This window comes from Crotalus tigris, unplaced genomic scaffold (assembly GCF_016545835.1).
Source record: "Crotalus tigris isolate CLP2741 ecotype Arizona unplaced genomic scaffold, ASM1654583v1 scf7180000017935.1779662, whole genome shotgun sequence".
NCBI lineage: Eukaryota > Metazoa > Chordata > Lepidosauria > Squamata > Viperidae > Crotalus > Crotalus tigris.
Genome location: NW_024096727.1, coordinates 657,696 through 685,300, shown reverse-complemented (window position 1 = coordinate 685,300; position 27,605 = coordinate 657,696). Strand labels below are relative to the sequence as shown.

General features: G+C 41.8%; 1 protein-coding gene across 1 annotated transcript in view; it reads left to right on the top strand.

Annotated features, from left to right (window-relative positions):
* The window catches only part of LOC120308524 (tumor protein D52-like), a 58,540-nt gene extending 39,196 nt beyond the window's left edge, over positions 1–19,344 (top strand). The window contains exon 7 of the mRNA XM_039344701.1: positions 19,059–19,344. Coding sequence (XP_039200635.1) covers positions 19,059–19,209 — 151 coding nt within the window. The 3' untranslated portion in view covers positions 19,210–19,344. The remainder of the gene's footprint in view (positions 1–19,058) is intronic.
* Positions 19,345–27,605: the final 8,261 nt, after the last annotated feature.

Below are 27,605 nucleotides of genomic sequence, written 5' to 3'. Positions count from 1 at the left end.
CAAAACCATAATCAGATTAATTGCTAAAATTATGAATAGTTTATATCAATTCTCACTAAAATTTTCATCAATAGAGCTGGTTGGATCTCTTGAGTTTAGATTTCAAAAACTACACGTAACACTATATAGTAAAACAAAAATCCTAATTTAATCAGTTGGGGCCTATAGGTGGTGCTGTAATAAATGGAATGCACCATAATGCAGAAATAGTTTATGGATATAGTACTACATGCTTAATTTAATCCAGGATATTCATTTATTTTGCAAATGCATGTCAAATTAATTGTATGACTATATGATTGTCCAATAAAAATAATGTTATGCCCTGCTCTGTTTAATGTGATGGTCCCTATTTTCTAGACTATTATATTATGTGATTGAGGAGTCTCAGTCTAGCCTAGAGTAGTATAATTTATAGCTAAGATCTGAAATATAATAAATCTTTCTCAATAAAAGTCATACGTAACTGAAGGGTTTTATAATGGGAGCTCATTAATCTTTAAATCCATCTGGTGTAGTGAAAAGACAGACTGATATTAAGGAAAGACCTGGCCAGTTGGGACAATAATAGAAAACTACTTTTGGATGCTGCTAGTTCTATATAAAATTAACTGAACATATATAATATTTGACATATATAATCTTCAAATAATACATTCATAAAAAGACAAGCTAGCTATGTTTTTAAAGGAAATACACAAACACAGTTTTGATTTACTTTTCAGTTGCCCTGAGATTTCATGTCTAACCAAACATGGTATTTAACAAAATAGTTCAAATATTAAACTGAATTGAAATTTCTTTTTTCTAATAAGATTAAAGTAATGTATGCTTAATCTTGTACAGGCAGTTCTCAATTTATGACCAGTCATTTAATGACTGCCACAAAAAGGATGTAAAACCAAGTCACTTTACAAATGTCATGAGTTGCAACCATGATGGGGATGAGAACACTATGGTAACTCAAGGACTACCTGTATTGAAAACAACATCAGAGTTTTCTCTCAGCTATTTATAATATATCTTTGCATTTAAACAACACATCCCTTTTGTTCACCTTCATGATGTTTAAAAGATAAGTTATTTTAAATATTTTTCTTCCATTCAGTGGGGTTACTTTAATAGAAATTGATATGTTTGCTGAAATCTTAATAGTGTGGGCTAAGTTGCTTTGACCTGAAGGGAAATTAATTATATACATTTAATATATGTGGAATGAAATATGTAACACAAATTTCTGACATTGAAAAATGTGGCAAAGAATAATCTAGCCCAGAAAATTTCTGAGCCTAAAGAGATGAAATCAATAAACTTTCTTTGAGTAACTGTATATCCTTTTCTTTCCAGGACCAGTTTGTCTTCATCTTTCTTTTTTACTCTAGGGCTTATTCTGAGCAAGCTTATTTGATGCCATTTATCAGAGAATTTATTGTTCTTTTGCTAGGAGACTGATCTTTTTGCAAGCAAAGGCAATTTGTAATGAACTGATAATGATAATTTAACAGTCTGAACCAATTGTCTGTGATCTGCAATTTAAGGCTGGCTGTTCCTTTTGCATCCTTGACTTCAGGAGTTTATTATTTACTTGAACAATTGCCAGGAACCCAATAGGGAGATTTCTGAATGAGCCTAGCTAACTTTGGAAGTTCTAATATGTGTTCAACTTAATGTTATTAACAGCCTGTAGTTGGCAAATAAAACCAAAGATCAAGAAATCAAAGAGAAATGCAATCTGTTAAAATGTGGGGTATAAATAATAAATGATAGATGCTTTTTTCCTGATATTTTTGACTCTTTCGAACCAGACTATGGACCCTCAAAATTGAGATGCAGCTTTCAAAATCTTTCTCAGGACTGGACTGTAAAAACTTCCCTGGTTTTAATGCACGCTCTCTCTCCCTCTCTCTTTTTTCTCTTCTACTGAACTCTACACAGCTTACAGTATAACAAACTGTATACTGCCATCAGAACACAGCTATTTATACAGTAGTAGTGTTTCAAAAATCCATTGTTTTCACTGTTTTTCAAAATAAAGATGTGGGATCTGACCTAAGTGACAGGTTATAACTCAGAAAATCAAGCTTCTAGGTACATTGTGTAGGGTGTGTGTGTAGGCTCTTCTAGGTACATTGTGTAGGGTGTGTGGATTTTACTTAGAGTCCCTGAAAACAACAGTATTGAAGTACACCTGAAAAACATATGTGTGGTTTTTTGGTTTGCCTTTATAAAATAATCCTTTTTCTGAAAGCTAGTAAAAACCCAAATAGCAAAAAAAAAAAAAAGTATAAACATTCATAAAACACTTAATAAAACAGCTTTGTACTTTCTCTTTACAGGTTACAGTATTTAGCATGCATTTACAAATTAGTGCTTAAATCCTATAAAATCATGATAATCTGAATGTAGATTTTGGTTGGCTTTTCCTATTAAACTTCTTTGAATTGTTGGATGTGCCCTGTTTTCAGTTGCAAAGTATATATTATCATTAAACTTAGACTCTATACTATTTTGCATCTTGGTACTTCTACTATTTAGAAATAAGTTTTCTTAATTTCAATTGTAATTGTTTAACAAAAAATTAATCCAGATTAATTCAATGTAAAAATAATTTCATATTAACAATAGCAGTAGAAGTTAAACTTAATACAAACTATTCAATAGATAAATAAATAATATGAAGAGATATATTAGGAGCCATGGTGGCGCAGTGGTTAGAGTGTAGTATTGCAGGCTAACTCTGCCCACAGCCAGTAATTCGATCCTAACCAGCTCAGGGTTGACTCAGCCTTCCATCCTTTCGAGGTCAGTAAAATGAAGACCCAAATTGGTGGGGGCAACATGCTGACTCTATAAACTGCTTAGAAAGGGGTCTAAAGCACTGTGAAGCAGTATATACTATTGCTATTGCTATAAAGAAATACGAATACATGCGATTGAATACTAGGCATTGAAATTTTAAAATACATGTCACTGAATAGGACAGGAATTAAAAAATTCCATCTCATCAGGCTTTTTGATGGACTATTGTGCATGAGAGGACTTTAAAAAGTTGGGCTACTATAGTTCTGAACACACAGATGTTCCTCTTGGCATTCATACAGTACTAGTCTGTATAGGGATTTTACAGACATAAAATGTGAGTTTCTTTGTTGAAGACAAAGTGTTGCCTGTGGTGGGAACTGTTACACTGATGGGAATGTAGTATAATGTGTTGTTTTAGTGTTATGTCCCTTCTCCCTCCCCTACTCCATTCCTGGTAGACAGTAGATTTGCTTTGTGGGCAGTGAATTGTTTAAACCAAGCCTGGCTAATAACATAACCTTCAAGCACATAAGAGAGGTACTTCACATAGTCATGTGGCTGGTTTCAGGTCTGCATGTGAATGAAAATTTTTAAGCTCAGGACTTAACAACTTGGAAAATGAAATTAAATATGTTTTTGAAAAATACCACAATATAAATTAAAAATATTAAACCAACAACAATATAATAGCACCCATCATAAAAAGCTAAAGGCATAAAAAGCTTAAATATCAATAGCACTTAGAGTTATATACCGCTTCGCAATGCAGCCCTTTCTGAGCAGTTTATAAGTCAGCATATTGCCTCCAACCATCTGGATCTTCATTTACCAACCTTGGAAGGATGGAAGGTTCAGCCAACCTTGAGCCAGTCAGGATCAAACTGCTGGCAGTCGGCAGAGTTAGCCTGCATACTACACCACGTCACAGCATTGACCATAATATATGTTCTGGGTGATCTTTTCTGAGAAGGACATTCTAAAGGAACCAAATCTTGGAGTGGGCAGCATCTTGGAACATAAACTTAGTCTCAGAATGTAATTGCAGTTTCTGTGCAGATAGATCTGGACGAATAATTTGATCTTTTAAAAGATAGTATCTCCTTTGAGTTGATTGTATAATCTCTTAAAGAGAAAAAGATAGTTGCAAAGAAAGTACTGAGAGAACATAAATGGCTAGGATTAAAAGTGACAATAAATGCATAATTTTAGTGGAAATAATAATAGTTGTAGAAGAGGATGAAAAGTATTAAACAAGGAACTTCCAGCAAAGTGGATTGATAATGTACATGATGAAGTCATGTAGGGATAAAAGTTAAGGAAAATAATGTTGGAGGGAGTATTTTAAAAGTTTTTTGTGGGAATAATTGTGATAATCTGAAGAATGGAATTCAAATGAATCCTATAAATAGTAATCCCCAAAAAATATGGATGAAAAGGAAGCCATAAATATTATGAAATTTTGAAAAATGGTTAAGTCTACAGGTACAGATGATATAAAAGAAATGTTAAAATGTAGATGTGATTTGTTTATAAAGTGGTTGTGCAATTCATTGAACCTGTGCAGAGAGTGATCCATGTGTTCAATTTGGAAAATTGCTGTTATATAAAGAGTAATGTAGCAAGAGTGCAAAAACTACAGGTAAATAAAAGTTATTAAGCATGTCCCTGAAGTTTTTTTTACCAGAAAAGTGATTATAAGGGTATCAAAGGAGCTAATAAAATGTACGAATGTGAGAAAGAACACATATATCTTGATTGTATCTTCAAAGGGTATGATAAAGTGAGTGGCTTTAATTATGGAATATTTTGTGTCAATATGGAAGATAAAGTTAGTTTTTGAATGCAATAAGAATGATATATAATGGAAGTAAAAATGTGTCAGAATATATAGAAAGCTTGGTGAAAAGGTCTGGTACAGCAAGATTGCATGAACTCCCCTCACTTATTCCAGGTGTTTATGGATAAATGTACAAAATATATTGTGATCTGTTGCATGTAATGCATTTTCATCAAAATAGTTGAAAGCATGAATACAAGAGCATGCTTCTGCCCACTTTGTTACATGGAAGTGAGGTTGGAACAAATAGAGAAAAGTTAGTTGAAAAATAGAAATGGTTTGTTTAAGAAATGTTCATTTCTCTTCTTAGAAAAGATGGATACAAAATAGGACTTATGAAGTTTTGCCTTCCTTCCATCATCTATTAATGATTCATCACTTTCTCCTTGCTCTATAGAGCAATGCCTTCTTTAGTTCACCTTAATCCTATTTGTTGTGTTTGCTCATTCTGAGCTTTATGCTTTTCTCCTGTCTTATATCCTGTTTTGTTATGTATCTCTATTTTCATTTCCCATACAAGTCCCTTTTCTCTTAAGCATTTTAGAGACTTCTGCATGTGTTCACACTGGCCTCCAGATTTTTCCTATTTTTTTCTTTCTTGTGGGGTTTGCAATGAACTAATGTTGGCTGACTACAAAACAAATGATTTCAAGTGATGAAAATGTTTCTCAGTGTACAATTTTTGAATTGAATTTCACCTCTGATGACATCTCATATTTCTGGGTAGATTTATTGGGAATGGTATGGATGTGGTTTGCCATTGCCTTTTTCTATGATGTATTTCAAATTCTTAGTTAAGCCTCTATCCATTATAATCTATGGTGATTTTCCATCTATATACTTAAAATCCGAGTCTTACCTTTGAAAAGCAGACAAAACTACCCTCAACTCCCAAAAGTCATTTAGGAATCAAAATAATACACTTTAAAACCCCATTTATAAACCCCCACATACTGTGAAATGTTGAAAAAAGCACCCTGATGAATTCATTGTGATCTCTGAAAAATGGTTAATCAATGAAGGCTTCATGTGGCACTTTGGTGTCCTTGTTGATGTTTTCCTATTTCTTACTTGTGAGACAGCCAGCAATAATGTCCTTCGCTGAATGTCACCTTCTCTGTTTGAGTCTCAGCAAAGTGGAAGCAATGTGAGTCAAAAACCGATTCTTGATTTAAACCTAGGAGACAACAAAAATAAAAATGCTGAAATACTGTTACGTACTTCTAGTATCTGGAAAGTATTCCTGACTTCTCTTGCAAACTGAGTCTTTAAGAGCATTAATATGGCTCTAAACCTGAATGAAAGGAAACTGAACTGTATCTTTCATAGAACTGCTTGTCATCATTATTTTCCCTTGTGTGAGACTTGATTCTGTTGAATTTCAGGTGCAAAGGATGCTTACAAATCCATTCATTAACTGAAATGTCAGCTTTATAAGAAGCCTTAAAGTGCAGTGAAAGTATTGACTTCTTTTGTCAGTTCTGTGAATAACAGCATATTATCTTCCCCCACCCACCCCCACAGTGAGAACCAATCCAGTAGGTGGTAGTTGGGGTTTTTTTGCCACTTCTTCAGAATGAGACATCTATTAACAGGCAAGTCACTGAATAGGCTAATTAATAAGAAAATTATCAAGTTAGTCTTGGAAGGGCATTCTAATCACTTATATTTAGGTTAATGTTTTATCACATATTAAATATCATAAATAAATTGTTTTCAGCAGCTTTTGAATTAAATGGATGCTATTAAATAATAAGGTGTTACAAAACCTTTTGTGTGGTATGGGGTTTCTGTCATGCCTGACCACTAAAATTGCTGAGTGTAACTGATGAAGCTCAAATTTAACTAAATAAAAGATTGCCACTATCTGTACAGAAGCATTTCTTGATTGTATAGAGAATAGACCTCTTCCTAAGGTAGGGAAGGGCTGCACATTATTGTAGTGGCATAGCGTGTTAGGATACATGAAGTTGTCAGCTTTTAGCTTTCCTTCTGTTCAGAATACAATTGAACGCAGCAATATGAGCTGCTTATAATGGTAGATATGTGAAACTGCTGTGTGTTTCCTAAATGTTTTCTTTTTATTGTAACAGATGTTTCCCCAAATTGAGCTCAAGATTTCTTTTGCTAAGCAAGATAGTTATTAAGTGAGTCATGCCTCACTTTATGACCTTTATCAAGGGTTGTTAAGTGAATCATGTGGTTGTTAAGTGAACGTGGCTTCCCCCATTGATTTTGCTTGTCAGAAGGCAGCTGGGAAAGTCACAAATGGTGATCACATGTCCTCAGGATGCTACAACCATGTAAATATATGCAGGTTGCCAAGCACCCAAATTTTGATCATTTTGTATAGATGCTACAATGGTTGTAAGCGTGAGAACAGTTCATAAGTCACATTTTTCAGTGTTGTTGTAACTTCAAATGATCACTAAATGAATGATTGTAAATCCAGGACTACCTGTACCAAGAATGTGCATGTCACTTAATAAATGAAAGAAGGGATGATTTGCTATACTATGTAACAATAGCTGAAATCTTTTTAACAGTTCAATAACATATACATTTGAAGTGAGAATAATTCCGTAAGATCCAAGCATTTGGAGGAGTAGGAATGGTGGTAAATTTTACTGGGTCTCAGAGATTCAGAAATGTCTACAGTCTCCTTGTAATAAATTTTTAAAAGGTAAATTGTATGCAGTTCATGTTTAAATATACTTATTGACATGTTCTGTGTATCTTTAAAACAGTATCCAGATCTCATAAAATTTGCTGAAGACAATCCAAAGAAATAATATTAGAACAGAATAAGCAACATTTTATAAGTGTTCCTGGTGGCAGATGCCATTCTCTAGAACAGAGCAAAGATGCTTATACATGTCATTTGGACAATAAAAAATCACAGAAGAAACAATATGGCAACACTTTCATATTGTTGCCAAAAGAACTGCACAGACTGTTTCCTGAAGGCATTCAACTTTCTGGACTCAGCTTGAAGGAAACTTTACTAATTAAACTAGAACTGATCTGGATTTCTCTGTGATGCATTAATAACAATTTCCAATGTCACAGTTAAAGCAGCTAATCCTAAAGACCATGGGAAACTGTGCAGCTGATAGAATCTGGAATCTCAATATATATACTTCTAGTTTTATATAGTCCCTTTGGCTATGCAATATTGCAGTGTAAAATGTTAGCAGAATAAAGCTCTAGAATAACTTGATCTAATTTATGAAATGTTACAATATAATTTAATACATTATGATTCTCATATGTTGTGATACACATCTGCCTAAAGTGACACATGAATTCTGCAAACCCTGAAAAGATAGAACTAAATAATAAATAATTAGCAAGTAATAAATAAAACTGCTATGGATGGCAGGTGGTTTTAACAGATGGCTTAACCTGCAGGTTTCGCCATCTGTCAAAACTAGTCCTGGGCTTTGCTCCCCCCTTTGTCACAGTCCATTTAGCTGTCTTAGAAGTCCCTGAGATTTTGCTGCCCATGTTGTCTGGACAAGTCAACTGCTAGCTTGCCGAAACAAGTGGGGCAAAGCAGAATGCATTCTGATGGCTCCTCTGGTTTTATATATGCAGCTTTTCAGTGTTCCTGTTTCTTGCTGCCCTAAAGATGTGCTCAAAGCTTGAAATGTGGTTAGTTACTTTTTGTTAAGTAATGACTCTTTCCAAATACTTTACTACTAGTGCCAAATGCAAAAGGGCCTCTGATAGTTGTGATCCTAGAAAAAGTGTCTTCTTTCCCACTTGACTCTGTTACCGTCTTCATATATAGTAGTATGCTGCTGTAATATTGCTATTGGGCAGTAGCTATTGTAGCAAATTTGCTTTTTAAAATGTGGAAGGTCCTTTCTGCTCTCTAGCTGCCTAGATGATGCAATATGACTGGTGGTTCTGCTCCATCAGGGGAAAAAACGCATCTCCAGAGGAAGCAGATGATGGACCTAAAAACCCTACTGCAACATTAAGAAAGGTCTAAGTTTATCTACTCAGCTTTCAATTCACACTTCTCCCTTTGCACTTTGTTCTTGACTGTTTCACTATCAGTTCTCAGTTCTGCTGAGGGGTCACTTCAGTTGCTGGCTGAAACAGTACAAACTATGAGCACTGCACATATAAAGCCCAGAACCTTAACACTGAAAAACTGCACATACTGTATAAAGCTCAGAACATTAAAGCATTCAGCTTTTACCTGGCCACATGTTTGGCACTGCATTGAACCAATGATTCAGTTCCTACGTCTATAGGTTGTGTGCAGAGAATTTCCAATTGGTGGTGGCATTAAGCAAGGATACCCTAGCACAGGGGTCTGTAACCTTGACAACTTTAAGACTTGTGGACTTCAGCTCCCAGAATTCCTTAGCCAACATAGCTGGCTGAGGAATTCTGGGAGCTGAAGTCCACAAATCTTAAAGTTGTCAAGGTTGCCGACCCCTGCCCTAGCAGTTTTGAAGGCAGCCGTATTTCACTTGGCAAAAGTCTAGGTTAGGCAAGGTGTTGATATAGGAATGAAAGTCTCAGGATAGGACAGCTGGCAGGGCTGCTGCCATTCTATTCTTCAATGCCCCCCTCTCCAGGACCGTCCTGCAGTGTTCACAGCATCACCATTACTGTTGCCTTCTGACAGGAAACTAGGCCACCTGTCCTCCCAGTTTACTCCAAATTGGCATTGTGCTCCCCCCCCCCAAACAAGAGCTTATTTGCAGAGGCACTACTCTGCTCCCTTCCTAAAACCTGGAAGAAATGTTGCTATTAAAACTTGCTCTGAATTTTACTGCCTCCTTTACTTGGACCAGTTTTCTTGCTCAGGTAAAGGAAAGTCAGTTGATCAGCATTCTAGCTTTGTATGTGAGAACTCTCCCCCCCCCCCAAATTTGGAACTCCATCAAAGTAATCAACCATAGCGCTCTGGGGGGTGGGGGGAAGAGAGTTGCAACCTTTGTTTCAGGACCTTTCTGTTAGAAGACAAAATTATACAAGAGGTCAATAAGCATGATAGAATACTTTCATATATTAAACAAAAATATTGTTCCAAATAAATATGTTTGGGGAGCTTAGTAGAAATGGCATGTTTAGAGATGTAGAAAATGTCTTCTCCAGCAGGATGGCTGTAGAGTCCAAATGGATGGGTTCTATGACGGCCTTCCTGCCTGGCAGACTGGGTAAAAACTTCGGCCACACCCCTTCCTTTGGGCGTGACCCCAGTTTTGACTCAGTCTCGAAGCCTGGTAGAAGTGCGAGAAGCAGCTCTTAGGAAAGAAGAGTTTTCACAAAGAAAAGAATATCCTCTTCCAGTTTTTTTTTTTTTTTTTCCTCCCCTTTTTGCAGCAGGCAGGGATCCCGGGCAGAGGAATAGAACACCGACGCCTCCCAGCCAGGATCGTCGGAGTGGTGAGAGGATCGCCAGGGCGGTTAGCCAGGGGGGCTCGGGCCGGTCAGTGGATCTTCCGCGGATCCCCGACCCGCCAAACAGCTGTTTGGCGCGGGGACATTTCCCGGACCACCCGCCGGGCAGCTGAGTGGCACGGAGGCCACTCGGTCCGGCGGAGGAGCTGAGGCGCCGTTCAGCGCCAAACAGCTGAGCGGCGCGGGAAAACAGCGCTGATCAGCTGAGCGGCGCGAGAAGCGCAGCGCGCCCAAACCGACCGGCAGAGCCTCAGCGCCGTTTTTTCTCCCCCAGCGGAGAGGCACAGCCCCCTTAAGGACAAAAGAGCCATTCAAGCCGGTTAATTACCCTATTGCTGGCTATTAAAGACCCGCCATTGTTGGAGCCTCGTGGCTCATCCGGCTACTATTGGGAGGCGGGGCTTCCTCCCATTCGCCATTTTAAACGAGCAGTTTAGCCGCCGCTTTTTTCCTTTACATTAAGACACTTGGGCAAGAGGAAGGAAGAGGAATAAAAGATTAGAACCTCTATCAGTTCTGAGCGTGGTCTGCTACCACAGCCACAGACCGGGGGAGAGAGAGATATAAACTGTACTTTTGTCTGGACTAGGTGAGGAGGTGAGGAGGAATATTTTTTCTTTTCCTAACTGTTCCTATAGTGACCTTTAGTCACTGCCTTGCAGGATCTTCTGTCCAAAGATTCCTGTCTGTCCGGCCATTGTTTGTATAGGCAGAAGAGGGCACAGCCCCAAGCATCTGCATCTGATCTGCGTATCTCATTCCCCCTTTCCAGGCATTGCCTACTCGGGGTGTCTGGCACAATGGCAGACAATGTCTCGTATTCAGTCACACAGGTCCCTCAATTGTCCCCCCCACAGCAACAACAAAAACGCAGATCTTCTGAATCAGAGGTGGGGGGGAAGAAGAAAGCTAAAACAAAGCACCTTTCTCAGAAGGGACAGTCCAAAACGGCTGAGCGAGAGGCTTTGAGGAGACATTTGGCTTTAGAAAGGCAAATTAGCAGAGCACAGAGAACCAATGTCAATGGGACAAATTTGGTTTCCCCTGTCCCAGGGGTGGCACCCAGCACAGAACCTACTGCCGAGGAAGTGCTCAAGACTTGGTCTCCTCCTGGGGAAACTGAACAGTTAGATTCCTCCAATCCCTCCTCACCAGCTTCTTCACCCGACCACACTCCAGCGCCTCACCCCAACGACAAGGCGCAGGAGAACATATGGTCGGCACAATTTCATGCATTCATGCAGGATGCATTCTCCCAGTTCATGGCTTCTAAGGGGCAAGTGGCCTTTCACACACCCCGTAAGGGACGGGCTAGGCCGCCCCCTACCAGCATCTCTGAAACTTCCTCTCAATTGGGAGAGGGTGACTCAGTAGACCTGGACATGTCAGACATGCCCCTCTCGGAGGACGAGGAGACCGCACCTGAGCAGGCGACAAGCTCTGGCCTCTTTAACCCAGCGCTCCTAAAATCACTCCTGATAAAGGCAGTTTCCACAGTCAACCTAACATCAGTACAGGATGAGAAGCCCTCAACAAGCAAGGAGGCCAATCCTCTATTTGCCAAAAAGGTTCCACAGGATAAGTACATCCCATGTGCGGAGGTCTTTATGACCACGCTGGAGGAACAATGGTCCTCACTTGCGAGCCCACCGGCACCTAACAGCGCGGAAAGAAAGCTTTTCAACCTATCTCCCTCCTTCTCTAACATGTTAGAGGTTCCCACTGTAGATAACCCCTTGATCTCATTATTTTCTACCTCCGCGATTCCAGGAGACATGGCGGAGGTCTTGAGACCTGAGGAGAAGAAATTTGAACACTCCCTCCGGCGTTCCCATATGGCCGCAGCCTGGGCGGCCAGAGCAGCCACTTCATCATCATTCTTCGCGAGGGCCAGTATCATGTGGCTGAGGGAACTGCAAGGCACGGTGCCTCCAGACCAGGTCAGAGTACACCAAACATTGGCCAAGCTCCTCGCGGCCTCTCAATTCGTGTCTGACGCTTCACTGTACGCAACAAAGTATGCGGCAAGGTCCATTGCGGCCACAGTGGCCTCGCGAAGGCTACTGTGGCTCAAAAATTGGAAGACAGACCTGAGGTCCAAATGGCGTCTTTCGACGTCCAAATACAGTGGAGAAGCCCTGTTTGGTTCCATTCTGGACCCACACGTCAGCGAAGGCAGAGACAAGAAAAAAATCCTAGTGCATCCATCAAAGAAGTTAGACAGGAGAGGCAGTCAGGACTTCCGGAGACAGGGCTCCCGCCCAGGAAGCCCCTGGGAATGGAGACAGCCCTTTCGATCAGGGCAATCCTGGGACTGGCCCAGAGGCTCACGATCCTTCTATCCGAGACAGGATCGAACCCAGGATCGCCAAAGCCCGGGAGCCAGAGGCCAGTTCCAGTCCAGACGCCCATATAGGGGAGCGGGAGGCAGATCCTTTAAGCGTACCAAGTGACGCCAAACAGGACACTCCCATCGGGGGTCGGTTAGGAAACTTCATCGAGGTCTGGGAGCAGACCACCACCGACGCCTGGGTCTTGGAAACGATCAGGCATGGCCTGACCTTAGACTTTTGTTCTCCCCCACCAAGCCGGTTCATCAGATGCCCCATCTCCAGAAAGGTACACAAGACGAGGCTGATAACTTCGGCCATAGCTCACCTCCTGTCAATTCAAGCCATAGAGAGGGTACCAAAGGAAGAGGAGGGAAGAGGATTTTATTCCATCCTCTTCGTTATTCCAAAGACATCAGGAGGGTGGAGAGCAATATTGGACCTGAAGGGCCTGAATCATTTCATAAAGTACAGGAAGTTCAAGATGCACTCATTGAAGTCCATCCTAGCCAGCGTCAGGGAAGACGATCTATTATCCTCAATAGATCTCACAGAGGCGTACCTACACATTCCCATCCATCCCAGCTACCGGAAATTCCTCAGATTTACCTACGCGGGCCGGCATTACCAATACAGGGCCTTACCCTTCGGACTATCTTCAGCACCAAGGGTATTTACCAAAATCCTAGCTGTAATAGCAGCCCATCTCAGGCTGATGCCGGTTCGCGTACAGTTTTATCTGGACGACATCTTGATTCAGTCCAGATCTCAGGAACAAGCAAGGGCAGATCTCAAGACCACGATCCGAACCCTACAGGGGCACGGATTCTCGGTCAATCTAAACAAGAGCCACCTCATTCCCTCAAGGAGACTGCAACACCTGGGCGCGGTGATAGACACGTCACAGTGCAGGGTATTCCTTTCCCAGGAGCGACTGATCAGCATATCCAAGCTAATCCACCAAATTCAAAAGATCAGGAGAGTGCCCTTGCTACAACTCTCGAAGCTCCTGGGGAAGATGATATCTTGCATGGGCATCATCCCATGGGCAAGGCTCCACTCGAGGGAGTTGCAGTGGTTCCTCCTACCCTACCAGAGGAGGAACCTCAGCACCTCCAGCAGGAGAGTGCCGGTACCAGCACAGGTGATGAAATCACTAAAATGGTGGCTATCCCCCATGACACTCAAGGGGAGCATATTCAGGGAACCGAACAGGGTCACGCTCACGACAGATGCGAGCCTGTTCGGATGGGGAGCCCATCTGGGGACCCAGATAGCACAGGGCCAGTGGGGTCAGAAGGACCTGTCACACAGCATCAACTGGCTAGAGCTCCGGGCCATACACCTGGCCCTCCGTCATTTCTCACACCTAGTAACGAGGAGGCACGTCCTCGTGCTTACAGACAATGTAGCAGCCAAGGCGCATGTAAACAAGGAGGGAGGAACGAAATCAGTGGAACTAATGAAGGAAGCATTGGCTCTGGCTCGGTGGGCAGAAGCCAATGTGAGTTCCATCAGAGCGGAACACATCTCAGGGGAGACAAACACCCAAGCAGACTCCCTGAGCAGAGCCAAGGTGGACCAGTCGGAATGGCGTCTGGACCCGGCTCTCTTCGAGGAGATCTCCCGGAGGTTCGGACAACCGCACCTAGATCTATTTGCCAACCACAAGAACACACAGCTCCCCAGGTTCTTCTCCAGATTCCCGTCCCCGGGATCGGAGGGAACGGATGCTCTCAGGTGCCGGTGGCCGGCGCAACTCCTGTACGCCTTCCCACCACTGCCATTAATACCGGCAACCATACGCAAGATGATCCTGGAGGGCGCAGAAATGGTCTGCATTGCCCCTCACTGGCCACGGCGCCCGTGGTTTGCCGACCTCGTGGACCTTTCGATATCACCTCCGTGGAGGATCCCCCCGGACAAGGTAAAACTCAGTCAGGGCAAGCTTGTACACCCAGATCCCCAGTGGCTACAACTAGCCGCTTGGCATTTGAGCGGCAAAGCTTAACTAAACAATCTTATTCTGCAGGGGTGATATCGATCATACAGGCATCACGAAGAGCGTCCACTAATAGGATTTATGACGCTACGTGGAAGGGATTTTGTAGGTGGTGCGCTTCGCTTCACCTAGACCCGACCGCAGTATCTATTCCCAATATCCTAGATTACCTACTGGAGGGTCTTAATAAGGGCCTGTCAGTCAATACTATCCGCAGACAGATATCGGCCCTCTCAACTGTACTCTCCTGCGACAACTTAACTTCCCTAGCACAGCATCCAGCTATTAATGCCTTTTTAAAAGGGGCATCTAACACAAAGCCCCCAGTCATACACAGGTACCCGTCCTGGAACCTGCCTAAGGTCCTTCTAGCCTTGACATCAGCACCCTTCGAACCTCTTGAAACATGCTCACTCCATCACCTATCACTGAAGGTAGCTTTCCTTGTGGCAATTACTTCAGCAAGAAGAATCTCAGAACTAGCAGCACTGTCAGTAAGGAAGGATCTGTGTACCTTTTTCAAAGACAGGGTCGTTCTTAGACCAGACCCGACCTTCATTCCGAAGGTAAATAGCATCTTTCACAGATCTCAGGAACTTTCGCTTCCTGATTTCTGTCCAAGACCCAAACATAGACTAGAACACAGATGGCACAAGCTGGACGTGCGGAGAGCGCTGTGTTTCTACGTGAAACGCACCTCGGCTTTCCGAAAGACTGAAGCATTATTTGTGTCCTTTCAACCAGCAACTATGGGAAAGAAGGTATCTCCTTCCACCATAGGCAGGTGGATCAGAGCCTGCATAGCGCAGGCCTACGTCTCACAGGATTTGCCAGCACCCACTCAGGTGACTGCTCACTCAACTCGGAGCGCAGCTACATCTGCGGCGTGGCTAACGCAAGCTCCGGTGGAAGAGATTTGCAGGGCCGCAACCTGGTCCTCACCTTCGGTTTTTATTCGACATTACCGTTTAGACTCCCTAGCAGCAGCAGACGCGGCTTTTGGCAGAAGAGTTCTTCAACAAGTCGTATCTGCTCAGAGTTCGGTAGCCTAGACATTCCCTCCCAGGGGGACATGAGGGCTTTGGTATGTCCCATCCATTTGGACTCTACAGCCATCCTGCTGGAGAAGGGGCGTTGTCTTACCTGAACGCCTTTTCTCAGCAGGATGATGTAGAGTCCAAGCCCACCCAGAGGATAGGTCTAGGCAGGGTTATAATAAAGATATAATAAAGAGCTGCAAGGTTAATTCCAACAAAGTTTCTCGCCTAAGTCAAAACTGGGGTCACGCCCAAAGGAAGGGGTGTGGCCGAAGTTTTTACCCAGTCTGCCAGGCAGGAAGGCCGTCATAGAACCCATCCATTTGGACTCTACATCATCCTGCTGAGAAAAGGCGTTCAGGTAAGACAACGCCCCATCTAAGAATTTAAGTAAAAACTTATTGCATGAACTGAGAATGGGTATACATTGGGAAGGGCTTATTTTACCAATTTGAACTGGGACTCCATAGTGAAGGTTGGAGTTTGTGATTTAACAATAACCATAAATCCTATTTGTTTATCCACTAATAATTGATTTTCTGACACATTAATGGCATGGTACATTAATAATTTTAAATCACTTCACATGTTAAGAGAGAAGGGGTGTTCCCGTGTGAATGCACATTGCAAGGACCCCTAGTTATTTGGGAGGATTTTGTTGTTCAGTGTGAGATCCTACCCACGAGGACATCTTCATTTCAGTGTGTTTTGTATTTATTGTGTCAAAGACATGAATTCTTCTTTCTCTAGATGAGAGCAGTTACTGGAGTGAATTGGCACATGCTAAAGAATGTCTTGGGGCAGGGGGAAATGTCAAGAAACCTGTCCAAAGGAAAAGCTTTTAAATTACCTCTTCATGCAGAAATGCAAAATCAAATTTAATTGCTCTCTTCCTGTCCTGTTCAGACAAGCAGACTCCTTTTGGTACATAGTAAAAAAGAGTCATAGTGGTAAGAGCTGGGATTTGTTTAGCTCTAGTAATCAGGAAAAAAATAGTAATAAGTATGAAAGAAGAAAAAACGCAGCTGGGATGGGAGATGGGGACTGAACTTTTAACATTCTGGCATGGGCATGTATGATACCTGCCAAATCAGGTTTAAATATGAAATGTCACATTCTTTGGTAACTTTGGGAATTTCTGGGTTCCAAATGGTGACAGTGACCAAACCAAAGATTTTAAAACCAGAATAATTCTACTGTAGATTGCCTTATCTTTGGTTAAAATTAGCATTTGTCTTTTAATTTGATCATTTGTGTCATCTTTTCTTTCCCTTTTCCTTTCCATTTTTTACCTTTCCATTAATTAGACAGATAAAATTTGCTGACAAATGTCCCTTTCATGTGTATTTTGCCCTAGGAAGGGACGTGGCCTACTCTGTCCATCACTTCAAGAATTTCCCCACTCTCATTCAATCAAAGGAAGCCATTACAGCTACATTCATTGCAGTATTGTTGTTATAAGAAGCAATTCTCTGTGAGATACAGAATGTTTTCTTTTCATCCTAATAATAGTAATTAAAGAAATCTTAAAATGGAACATTAGAATATTTCCTTATGGTCATACCTTTTACAGGCATCCCTGCCTATGTTGATCTTTAGTGTTGGTTCTGTGAGAGAAATCAATTGCACAGAAAGTATAATCTGTGCAAATATTTGTCTAAAATTTCTCTTAGGAAGAATAGTGTTTCTAAAAATAACACTACAGTTTCTGCTTAGGTACATATAACAGGCAATTTAAAATTGTGTGTGTGTGTGTGTGTGTGTGTGTGTATAGCCGTTTCCCAAGTGAAAACTGGATCACTGTCGGAACTTAGCCTGCCAAGGGAACCATAAGAATTACCATCAGCCCTGCTCTGGAATCATTTGTTGCCCATTTGCCAGCCCTCTGGCATTGTCTAATCCCCCTCACAGACTGATTGTTATCTGCTATCTTTATTCTCTCTTCCACTGGCTTCCCTCCATCTTCTCTAGCTCTCTAAAGGAAGAGAGGAGGGGAACAGCAGGGCAAACAAGGTAAGAGCAATACCACCAGGGCTTCCTAACCCTCCACAGGTGTTTATAAGTGCATAACAGAGTGGTCATTTTGGGAAAAGTGGGTTGGAATGGGGTGCAAAAGTGTCTCTTAGCAAGCCCTAACAAAGTTGCCAGGAGGGAGGCTGAACCTTTCACTGTGAAGAAGGATAGTACTGGATGACTAAAAGAAAGGTCCACTTTTAGTGCAGTCTTCACCATGCATGCTTTAACATTAACATTCATGGCCAGTGTGGGACCAAATGAATAAATTGTTATATTCTCTATAGAACTCTTTGGTCACATGTGAGTATGCCCAGATGGATGCCTGTGGAGCATCACTTGGCCTGTTTCCTTCTTTCTGTTAAGTTACCTCCCCTGTTTATCCTCAAGGAGATAGTCCCAGTTCTAGCCCCAGATAGGCTACTTTATCATGATGGCCCTTTGCAGTAGATAAAGTTGAGCCAGGGTCCCTATGTGACTTACGATTGTGCAAGAATTTTACACCAGCCTCTCATCACTGCCATGTTGCAAGAAAGGATCAGAAGTTGGGTCATCTGAAAGGTTCTTTCTATGTCTGGAGACAGACACACAGCATTGTCTCTGCCCCTTGATTAGATCTGCCTTTTCCTTTCTTCTAACACAGCCAAAGGGAGGATGTTACAGCATACCAGAGGGAGGAAAGGCCCTTCAGTGATTAGAGGCTTCTAGCTGCAGAAGATACATTGCCAATGCTCCTCAGTATCTCAAGCTTTCAAAGAGAGACTTGGTTTTCTATGGTACACTGTTTTAAGAACTACCCTGGTTTGTTCATAATCTAGGGTTAGTTGGCCGGCAAGTTTACTTCCCAGTGGACTGACATCTATGTTTGATCATTAAGGTATCTTGGTCTCTTGGGGAAAAAAAAGATTATCTTAGATTGAAACTGAGTATGGACAACAGTTTTCTGGCCTCCATATTTATCCAAACTGCCACTGATCTCAGACAAAGGTTAGAAACAGAGCAGGATATCTGGAATTATTCTTTTAAGAATTTGAACTAGAGACAGCCAAGGGGACATCTTATGCAAATGAGTATGATTCCAATTACCATATTCATCTCAATAACTGCAGCCTGCACAAGAATGTGGGCTGTTATTTGGTGTGAGGATGGGAGAGCCATAAAATTCCTCAGTTTTTTAGAGCAGTTACCTGAAAAACATCATGTAAATTTGAAACTAACAATCATACCTTAAGTGGACAATTTTGAATCCAGAAAATTCCAGTTTACATCTTTGCCTAAACTTGATTCATTTGCTTTTAGCTTATCCTGAGCCTACCTATTATGGCCTAATGTATGCACAAATCAGGCTGTTGTGGCTTGTTCAGCAAACCATGATATTTACTCTTCTGACTTAATATGATAGCTCTTGAAATAAGGCTAATTTTGCCAAACCACTTTAGACTAAACAAAATTATCTTTATGTTGGAGAGGAAAAATGGCATTGTTTAAAGATTACAAAGGATATATATGATGAATGGAGTTTTGCAACATAGACTCACAACAGTCTTGTTTAAATTGCCACCTCAGAATATATGTTTATATGGCATTACATTTTTTTTTTCCTTTTTCAACAGGAAATATGAAAATGGATCCAAAGTCCTCCTGAAACTCATTGACCTTGAACTCTCCTCCAGGTTCTTGGGAGCAACAAATGATACAAACTTATTGGAAGCAGATGCTGTACTTCTGGGACTAATGGAAGGAAAAGAAAGTAAAAATAAATAGTAGATGTTTGTTCTTTTAAAAAAAAAACCTCTTGTCGCTAAATACTTATTTGTACAGAATATCCCACTTGAATTAAAGTGTTGAAATCATTCATTCATTATTTTTGTGATTAAAATAAATTTAAATGTAAAGTTAGCCTTTTGTAGGTCATTTATTATTGGCAATAACATTTATTTTGTTCTTTCAATTTTACATTCATACCAAAAATGAGAGATTTGGAAGATTTTTTCAGATTTCATTATCTTACAATTACATCAAATTTTGGCAGGTAAAATATAACACATGACTGTGGTCATCATTTATTTAAAACATGATTTTCTAATTCAGGTGAAAGTAAATCTTAGAGATGAAAAAAAACATGCTGACCTTTTTTTGGCTTAATGCTAATTCATAATCATTCCTTTTTTAGTTGTTCTTGTTTTTTTCTCTCTGTTGGTTGGTTGGCAGATTAGAATATGGAAATCACAAATAAGCCTCATTAAGCCTCAGGTGCAAACAATAAGCCTCAATAAAACATTTTGAGTTGTTGTTTCAACTCTAAAATATCACATGTAGACCATATCCTCCCCCCCACCAATCTCATTTGTTAGAGGTTGTTAAACTTGCTTTATTGGACCTTTATTATGATAAAATAAATTTGTCCAACCCGCTCCACATTTATGACTAGTGATTTCATTGTGGTTAGGATTAGGCAGAAATGGATCAGTTTTAAAAATTAAATACATTTAAATATCAAACAAAACATTAATAGAATCTTAACAGCTTTATATATTTTTTTAAAAAATAGTAAAATTTGAAATTTATTTTTAATGGAGGGATGAGCTTGCTGACTTTTGTATAATTCTTTTAATCTTCTTCAAGCATGCTAGCATAATCCATTTATTTTGCTTGTTTAGCCTCTTTTACTCACTCCCAAGGCAATGTATATATGTGTGTATGTATATGTGTGTGTGTGTGTGTGTGTGTGTGTGTGTGTGTATATATATATATATATATATATATATATATATTTAAAACCAAACAAATAAATGTGAGCACCAGAGAGTGCTAAAAAATTTAATAAAGTTTAGTAAAATGTCAATAAAATTACAATAAAACCAATAAAACGCCTAGCTTTCGTCAGCAACTGCTGACATCATCAGGGCTCAAAATGCCGGTCAGTAGGAGAGTCCTCTTTATAGATTGGCCAGAGTCTGCACCCGGCTCCTAGATCTTGTCATTGGGCCTGATGGAATAGGCTGTTTCCCGCTTGCCGGTTTCTTATTAGCAGTAATTGCTTTCTTGCATTTCTTGCTTGTGTAACTGTCATCGGGTGTTTTCTCTTTGCCAAATTCGGGGTTTGATGGAACGTCCCCCCTCTTTTTTTGCTTTATTGCCACACCCACTTTGTTTAGTGGCACACCTCCATCCCCCCTTTTTTCACTCCGTTTTAAATATGGATATACCCAGGGATCATATTTTTAGTGTAATTGTTAACATATATATACATATATATGTTATATATATGTATTTATATATATATACATATGTATATATATATACATATGTGTGTGTGTGTGTGTGTGTGTATATATATATATATATATATATATATATATATATATATATATATATATATATATAGGTTGCTAACAAAGAATAAAGAGAGAACTGGTATGCATCTCCTCCCCCTGTCTCTCTCCTGACAGCTAACAGAGTGGGAGAGAGCCTGTGGCTTAGAGGTTATAACACTGCCTAACATGCAGATAAGCCCAGGTTCGAATCTCAGAAGAGTAAGTCTGGCTGAAGAGAGTTAATGGAACTCGAAATAGCTATACCAGTTCTCTCTTTATTCTTTGTTAGCAACCTAAAAATGTAAAATGATGTCGCAGTTGGCGACTGCTGCTTGTGGATGGCTCTAGATTGAGCTGATACAGGCAAAAGAAAAAAAAGAAAGAAGATTTCTTTCTCCCATATTTGGGCTGACAGGGTGTACATTCAAGGTAAATATATATATATATATATATATATATATATATATATATATATATATATATATATATATATATATGTAGGTCTTTGGTTATTCGGGTTTTCTCCCGTGTAAAATTGGAAGTGTCTTGGCGACGTTTCGAGGAAGTCCCATTCGTCATCTTCAGGCTGGTGTTTTCAGCTTCGTGCTTCGAGGAGCAATGTGTGGTCTTAGCTGTTTCTTCCTTTTAACTGCCAGTGGGGGTATGAACTCCTTGAAGCACAAAGCTGAAAACACCAGCCTGAAGATGACGAATGGGACTTCATCGAAACATCGCCAAGACACTTCCAATTTTACGAATATATATATATTCGCGTTTAAGAAAATTAAAAACGTGAACCCTGGGAGTATTCATGGTGAGAAATAAAATGATCACCAGGGTAATAAAAACTATAAAATTTATTAAAAAGCGCCTAGCTTTCGCCGTCACCTGCCGGCATCCTCAGGGCGAGTGCGCCAGGGAGTGAGAGAGTCACTTTTATAGGTGCAACAAGGTCTGCGCACGACTCCTCGACCTCGTCATCGGGCCTAAATAGCGTGGCTGCGCACGGCTGGTCTGTTCTTTTCTATTCATTTCAACTGCACATTCATCCTCCTCCATCCTTCTTTCCCTCAATCTTAAGGTGGATGGGCAAATGTCTCTGTAATTGCAATAGTCTCTATGTTTTAACCCTTCTCCACCGGGGGCAGGTGGCAATACACATTTCATGTTTATTTTGCGATCTTCCTTCGTCCCATTGTTCTTCCTATGGCAAGTTTTTCTTTTGGTTTTGATGTTTTTACTTCTTATATGGATGTCGTCTGGGTGGTCCTGTGGGTCCTTTCGGGGTAGTTGTAATCCACTGATGGTCTGGGGCTGGAGGGGAAGCCGTTCGGTCACAGAGGGGGGGGGCGGCGATTCTTCAATCGCCCCTGCATCCGGCCGCTTTACGCGCGCCGCACCATAATCAGGCAGTCCGGGGAGGGCAGCGACGGAACCATGTCCTCGCTCTTCCCCCTGGGGCAAGCACCGTCCAGATGATCCCACAGACCCCTCCCAGGTGGGTGCAGCTCGTCGATGGTCCGGAACTAGAGGATGAACCGCTCGGTCGTGGGTGGAGGGGGGGGGCGGCTCCCCGGTCGTCACTACGCCCAGCCGTCCTGCGTGTCCCCTACTGCGGGTAATCGGTCCGGGGGGGAGGGTAATGATGGAATCCCAATCTATTTGATCCTCACAGCGTCCCTCCTCAGCTTGTCTCCTCCCTCTTGCGTTGTTGGTGGCTGTACAGATCCTCCGGAGTTCTCTGGGAGTGTTGGTCTCCCCTTTTTACTGCTAACCTATGCTCATGGACCCTGGTTTTAATCCGTTTAGCTGTCTCCCCAACATAGTTGGATTGGCAGTCCATGTAGTTGATCTTGTAGACGGCTGCCAATCTTTCAATGTTGGGGAGTGGGTCCTTGGGGCGCATTATAGCTGCCCGCAGTGTTTGGTTAGGTCTATGGGCCACTTATATCTTGTGCGGTGCCAAAATCCTTGCAGTGGCCTCTGAGACATTGTGAATGTAGGGGAGAGTAACGCGTGTGGTTGCCTGAGGTGTAAGTCTTTGGGGTGTGGGGTCACTCCGGGGTCCAGATGGTTTATTGAACCGATTAATGAACTTGGCCGGGTACCCATTACGTTTGCACACCTGGAAGAGATAATTTCTCTCCTCTCTCTTAGCTCTGGCAGTGCTGCAATGCGACTCCACTCACTTAAATAGAGTCCTGACACAGCTGACTTTATGGACCATGGGGTGATTACTCTCGAAGTGTAAAATCCTGTCTGTACATGTGGGTTTTCGGTATACCTTAGTAGTCAGACATCCGTCCACCTGGCGCTGCACTAACACACCTAAAAACGCTAAACTGCCCTGGTGTTCCTCTTCCATGGTGAACTGGATGTCTGGGTATACCGAATTCAGGACGTTCATGAGGTCAGGTATACCGAAAACCCACATGTACAGACAGGATTTTACACTTCGAGAGTAATCACCCCATGGTCCATAAAGTCAGCTGTGTCAGGACTCTATTTAAGTGAGTGGAGTCGCATTGCAGCACTGCCAGAGCTAAGAGAGAGGAGAGAAATTATCTCTTCCAGGTGTGCAAACGTAATGGGTACCCGGCCAAGTTCATTAATCGGTTCAATAAACCATCTGGACCCCGGAGTGACCCCACACCCCAAAGACTTACACCTCAGGCAACCACACGCGTTACTCTCCCCTACATTCACAATGTCTCAGAGGCCACTGCAAGGATTTTGGCACCGCACAAGATACAAGTGGCCCATAGACCTAACCAAACACTGCGGGCAGCTATAATGCGCCCCAAGGACCCACTCCCCAACATTGAAAGATCGGCAGCCGTCTACAAGATCAACTGCATGGACTGCCAATCCAACTATGTTGGGGAGACAGCTAAACGGATTAAAACCAGGGTCCATGAGCATAGGTTAGCAGTGAAAAGGGGAGACCAACACTCCCAGATATGGGCACACATGGCGGAATTAGACCATAAATTCAATTTCAGTGAAGTTAGCATACTGACTAGTGACAACACCAAGGGGGGCCGCCTACTTAAGGAGGCATGGCTCTCGGATGACAATTCTATTAATCGGCATGTGGACCTGTGCCCGGCATATATGGCTTTAAGGTTGTGGAGCACAAATAATCAAGGACAGCACCCCCGACGTCCCAATAACAACTTTAATGGCACTAAGGAGGAGGAAACAACTCCCCAATTGATCCAAAGTAATCCGAATGAGGAAACACAATCGGAAAACACCTCTACCATGTCGGTAACACCATCACAGCTCCGAAGGATTAAAGGGACTGTGGGAATCAAAACTCAGAACCCAGATACCACAGATACCCGAGGTGTTGTGACCAGTATAAAGGAAGATATTGCGATTGGAGGGGGGGAGAGACCCTTGGATACGGCAATCCATCCGCACATGGAAGAAAATGCATTGGCTATTTCGGAAGGAAAGGAGAGATCCCCCTGTCAGACCAGGATGACCGGTTTGGGAGGGAGGGAACTGCAGAGCACGATCGGAGGCGGACCCTTGAATGGCATTGGAGAAGGAGAAAGAACTCAGGAGATCGAACTGTCATCCCCCCTGCTTGCGCATCCCAGAGAACTCCGGAGGATCTGTACAGCCACCAACGACGCAAGAGGGAGGAGACAAGCTGAGGAGGGACGCTGTGAGGATCAAATAGATCGGGATTCCATCATTACCCTCCCCCCCGGACCGATTACCCGCAGTAGGGGACGCGCAGGACGGCTGGGCGTAGTGACGACCGGGGAGCCGCCGCCCCCCTCCACCCACGACCGAGCGGTTCATCCTCTAGTTCCGGACCATCGACGAGCTGCACCCACCTGGGAGGGGTCTGTGGGATCATCTGGACGGTGCTTGCCCCAGGGGGAAGAGCGAGGACATGGTTCCGTCGCTGCCCTCCCCGGACTGCCTGATTATGGTGCGGCGCGCGTAAAGCGGCCGGATGCAGGGGCGATTGAGGAATCGCCGCCCCCCCCTGTGACCGAACGGCTTCCCCTCCAGCCCCAGACCATCAGTGGATTACAACTACCCCGAAAGGACCCACAGGACCACCCAGACGACATCCATATAAGAAGTAAAAACATCAAAACCAAAAGAAAAACTTGCCATAGGAAGAACAATGGGACGAAGGAGGATCGCAAAATAAACATGAAATGTGTATTGCCACCTGCCCCCGGCGGAGAAGGGTTAAAACATAGAGACTATTGCAATTACAGAGACATTTGCCCATCCACCTTAAGATTGAGGGAAAGAAGAATGGAGGAGGATGAATGTGCAGTTGAAATGAATAGAAAAGAACAGACCAGCCGTGCGCAGCCACGCTATTTAGGCCCGATGACGAGGTCAAGGAGTCGTGCGCAGACCTTGTTGCACCTATAAAAGTGACTCTCTCACTCCCTGGCGCACTAGCCCTGAGGATGCCGGCAGGTGACGGCGAAAGCTAGGCGCTTTTTAATAAATTTTATAGTTTTTATTACCCTGGTGATCATTTTATTTCTCACCATATATATATATATACACACACACACACACACACACACACACACACACACACATACACACACATATACATATACATATATATATATATATATATATATATATATATATATATAGAGAGAGAGAGAGAGAGAGAGAGAGAGAGAGAGAGAGAGAGAGAGAGAGAGAGAATGAATATAGTTGTGTATATATATAATCAGTTTAAAGCCTCTTTCGCTTTGTTTTTTTAAACATCAGTTTTGATAAACAACATAAGGGGTTGATTACCCCATAGCACTCTAATACAGTTCTTTTTATTCTAGTCCAAGCAGCTTTCACATCCTTTTCTTATACCCACTTTCTATTCATTCTATTGGGAGATTATCTTCAGAATATGTTTTTATAAGAATTGTTTGTCATCTTCCTTTATTTCACTCTAGTTTTTCTGCCTTTCATTCCGTTGTTTTCTTGTCCATTTTCTCCCAATCCAGTCTTGACACCACCAAAATAGAATTGCTATCCAATGTCAATATCTTTTCTAAAATGCAGTGCCTGGAACTGGACTTAATATTCAAGGTACTCTCTGATTTATGCAGAGTAGAGAGGAACAAGTATTATCTTGAACTTGATACTGTACTTTTCTTGATGCCGTTTAGGGCTACATTTTCTTTTTTAATTTAGTTTATAATCCAAGACGCCTAGGTCCATTTTATATGTTCTGCTGGTCTCTATTCGTCTTCTCAGTCCTATACTTGTGCATTAAGTTTTCTGCCCAAAAACCCAAATTGTATTTCTCCCTCTTAGTATTCATATTTCCAGTTTTCCTAGCTTGCCAATATCCTCCTGAATGTTGGTATTGTCCCGTTTGCTTTCCCTATTATTTTTGTGTCAATCACACATTTAATAATTGCCACAGTTGCATGATAGAAGCCCCACAGCTTCTTAAATACATGTTTAAAATGGGAAGGGCTATGATCCAATTATTATGCTCACATGTTCAGTTTTTATTCTCCCTTGAGAACATCCCTGTGTTGAAAAATTAGGGCCTAGCCTAGAGCTGTGCAGCATGCCACTCAGAAACATTGACATATATTTGATGGTTTTAGTTGTTCATCCAGCTCTGTATTCTTCTTCAAATGACATCTGCAAGTTCATTCAGACTCTTAGGGACTCCAAGCATGGAAACTCATCCATGTGATTCATGGGAACCATTATGTGCTGCCCTGAGATGCTAGTATATATATTTGTATATACATGTAAATAAATTAATATGTGTTTATTATTTATTTTGTATCTCTCTATTCTCTGCCTTGTTTCCATGGTAAGAAAGCCTAGCAGGGGAAAATAACCCTGAGAGCCTTATCTACTTTTGAGTGGAAAGAAAGCTCCAAGACCTCAAGTTGTGTCTCTCCATCCTGGACCAGACAAAGCAAGCTGCTTTGGGGCAAAGGAAACAGGAGCTGTGAAAGAGCAACGGCTGCCTGGAATCGCTTTCTGCTGTGCCCTTTGGCCTTTGGACTGCTGCTTCCCTGCACACGTTGGATCACAGGGGAGCCGAAGTTTCATTTACCGACTGAGCAACTTTGAAAAAAAAAGCCCTGTTCCCAATTAGTGTTGCAAGTTGCCCAGATCAATGGTGGGTTAAACTGAGCTGCCCACTCAAGTAGGGGGCATAGCGTGCAATGAAAGGAGAGGAAAGAGTTGGTTTGTATGTGTGTGCATGGGGTGGGGGGGGGAAATGCGTGCATCTCTTTCAAGAGCGCTGGATTCTTTCAAGTGAGCTGCATTCTTGTGTGAAAAACAACTGCCACAATACTTAAGTTGTAACCTTCTCACCCCTGACGGCATGGGAAAGTGTACTCTTCAGCTGTTAGTGGGAAGAGAGGCCGCAGTAGTCATGAGAAATTTGGATAAAAAATGCAGCTTTGAGCTTGCCCTTCTCTTTGCACTTGTCATCTTGCCTATCAAACAGCTTAATTGGAAAATTAGTTGTGCTTTTCATTAAGAGCTCTGAAAATTCAAGTGCCAATAATTTCTCTGGGGGCTTTTATTTGGAGGTGGGGGCATTACTGTATTTGTTAGGAACATATGTATAGTAGGTTTAGAAGAATGCAACAGAAACACAAAAAGCTGGGTGCATTGATCACTGATTTGTTCTCGTTCTATTTTCAGTTGCAAGGTTTAATTCATTTTCAGTAATTGATTTTTTCCATAAATTTCACTATGATAATTGAAAATATATTTATATACCGTAAGTTTTCTAATTATTAGAAAAATATAAAATTATATTGTATAAAATAGTAGATATAGAGTTTTTCTTGGAACTTTTTTGCA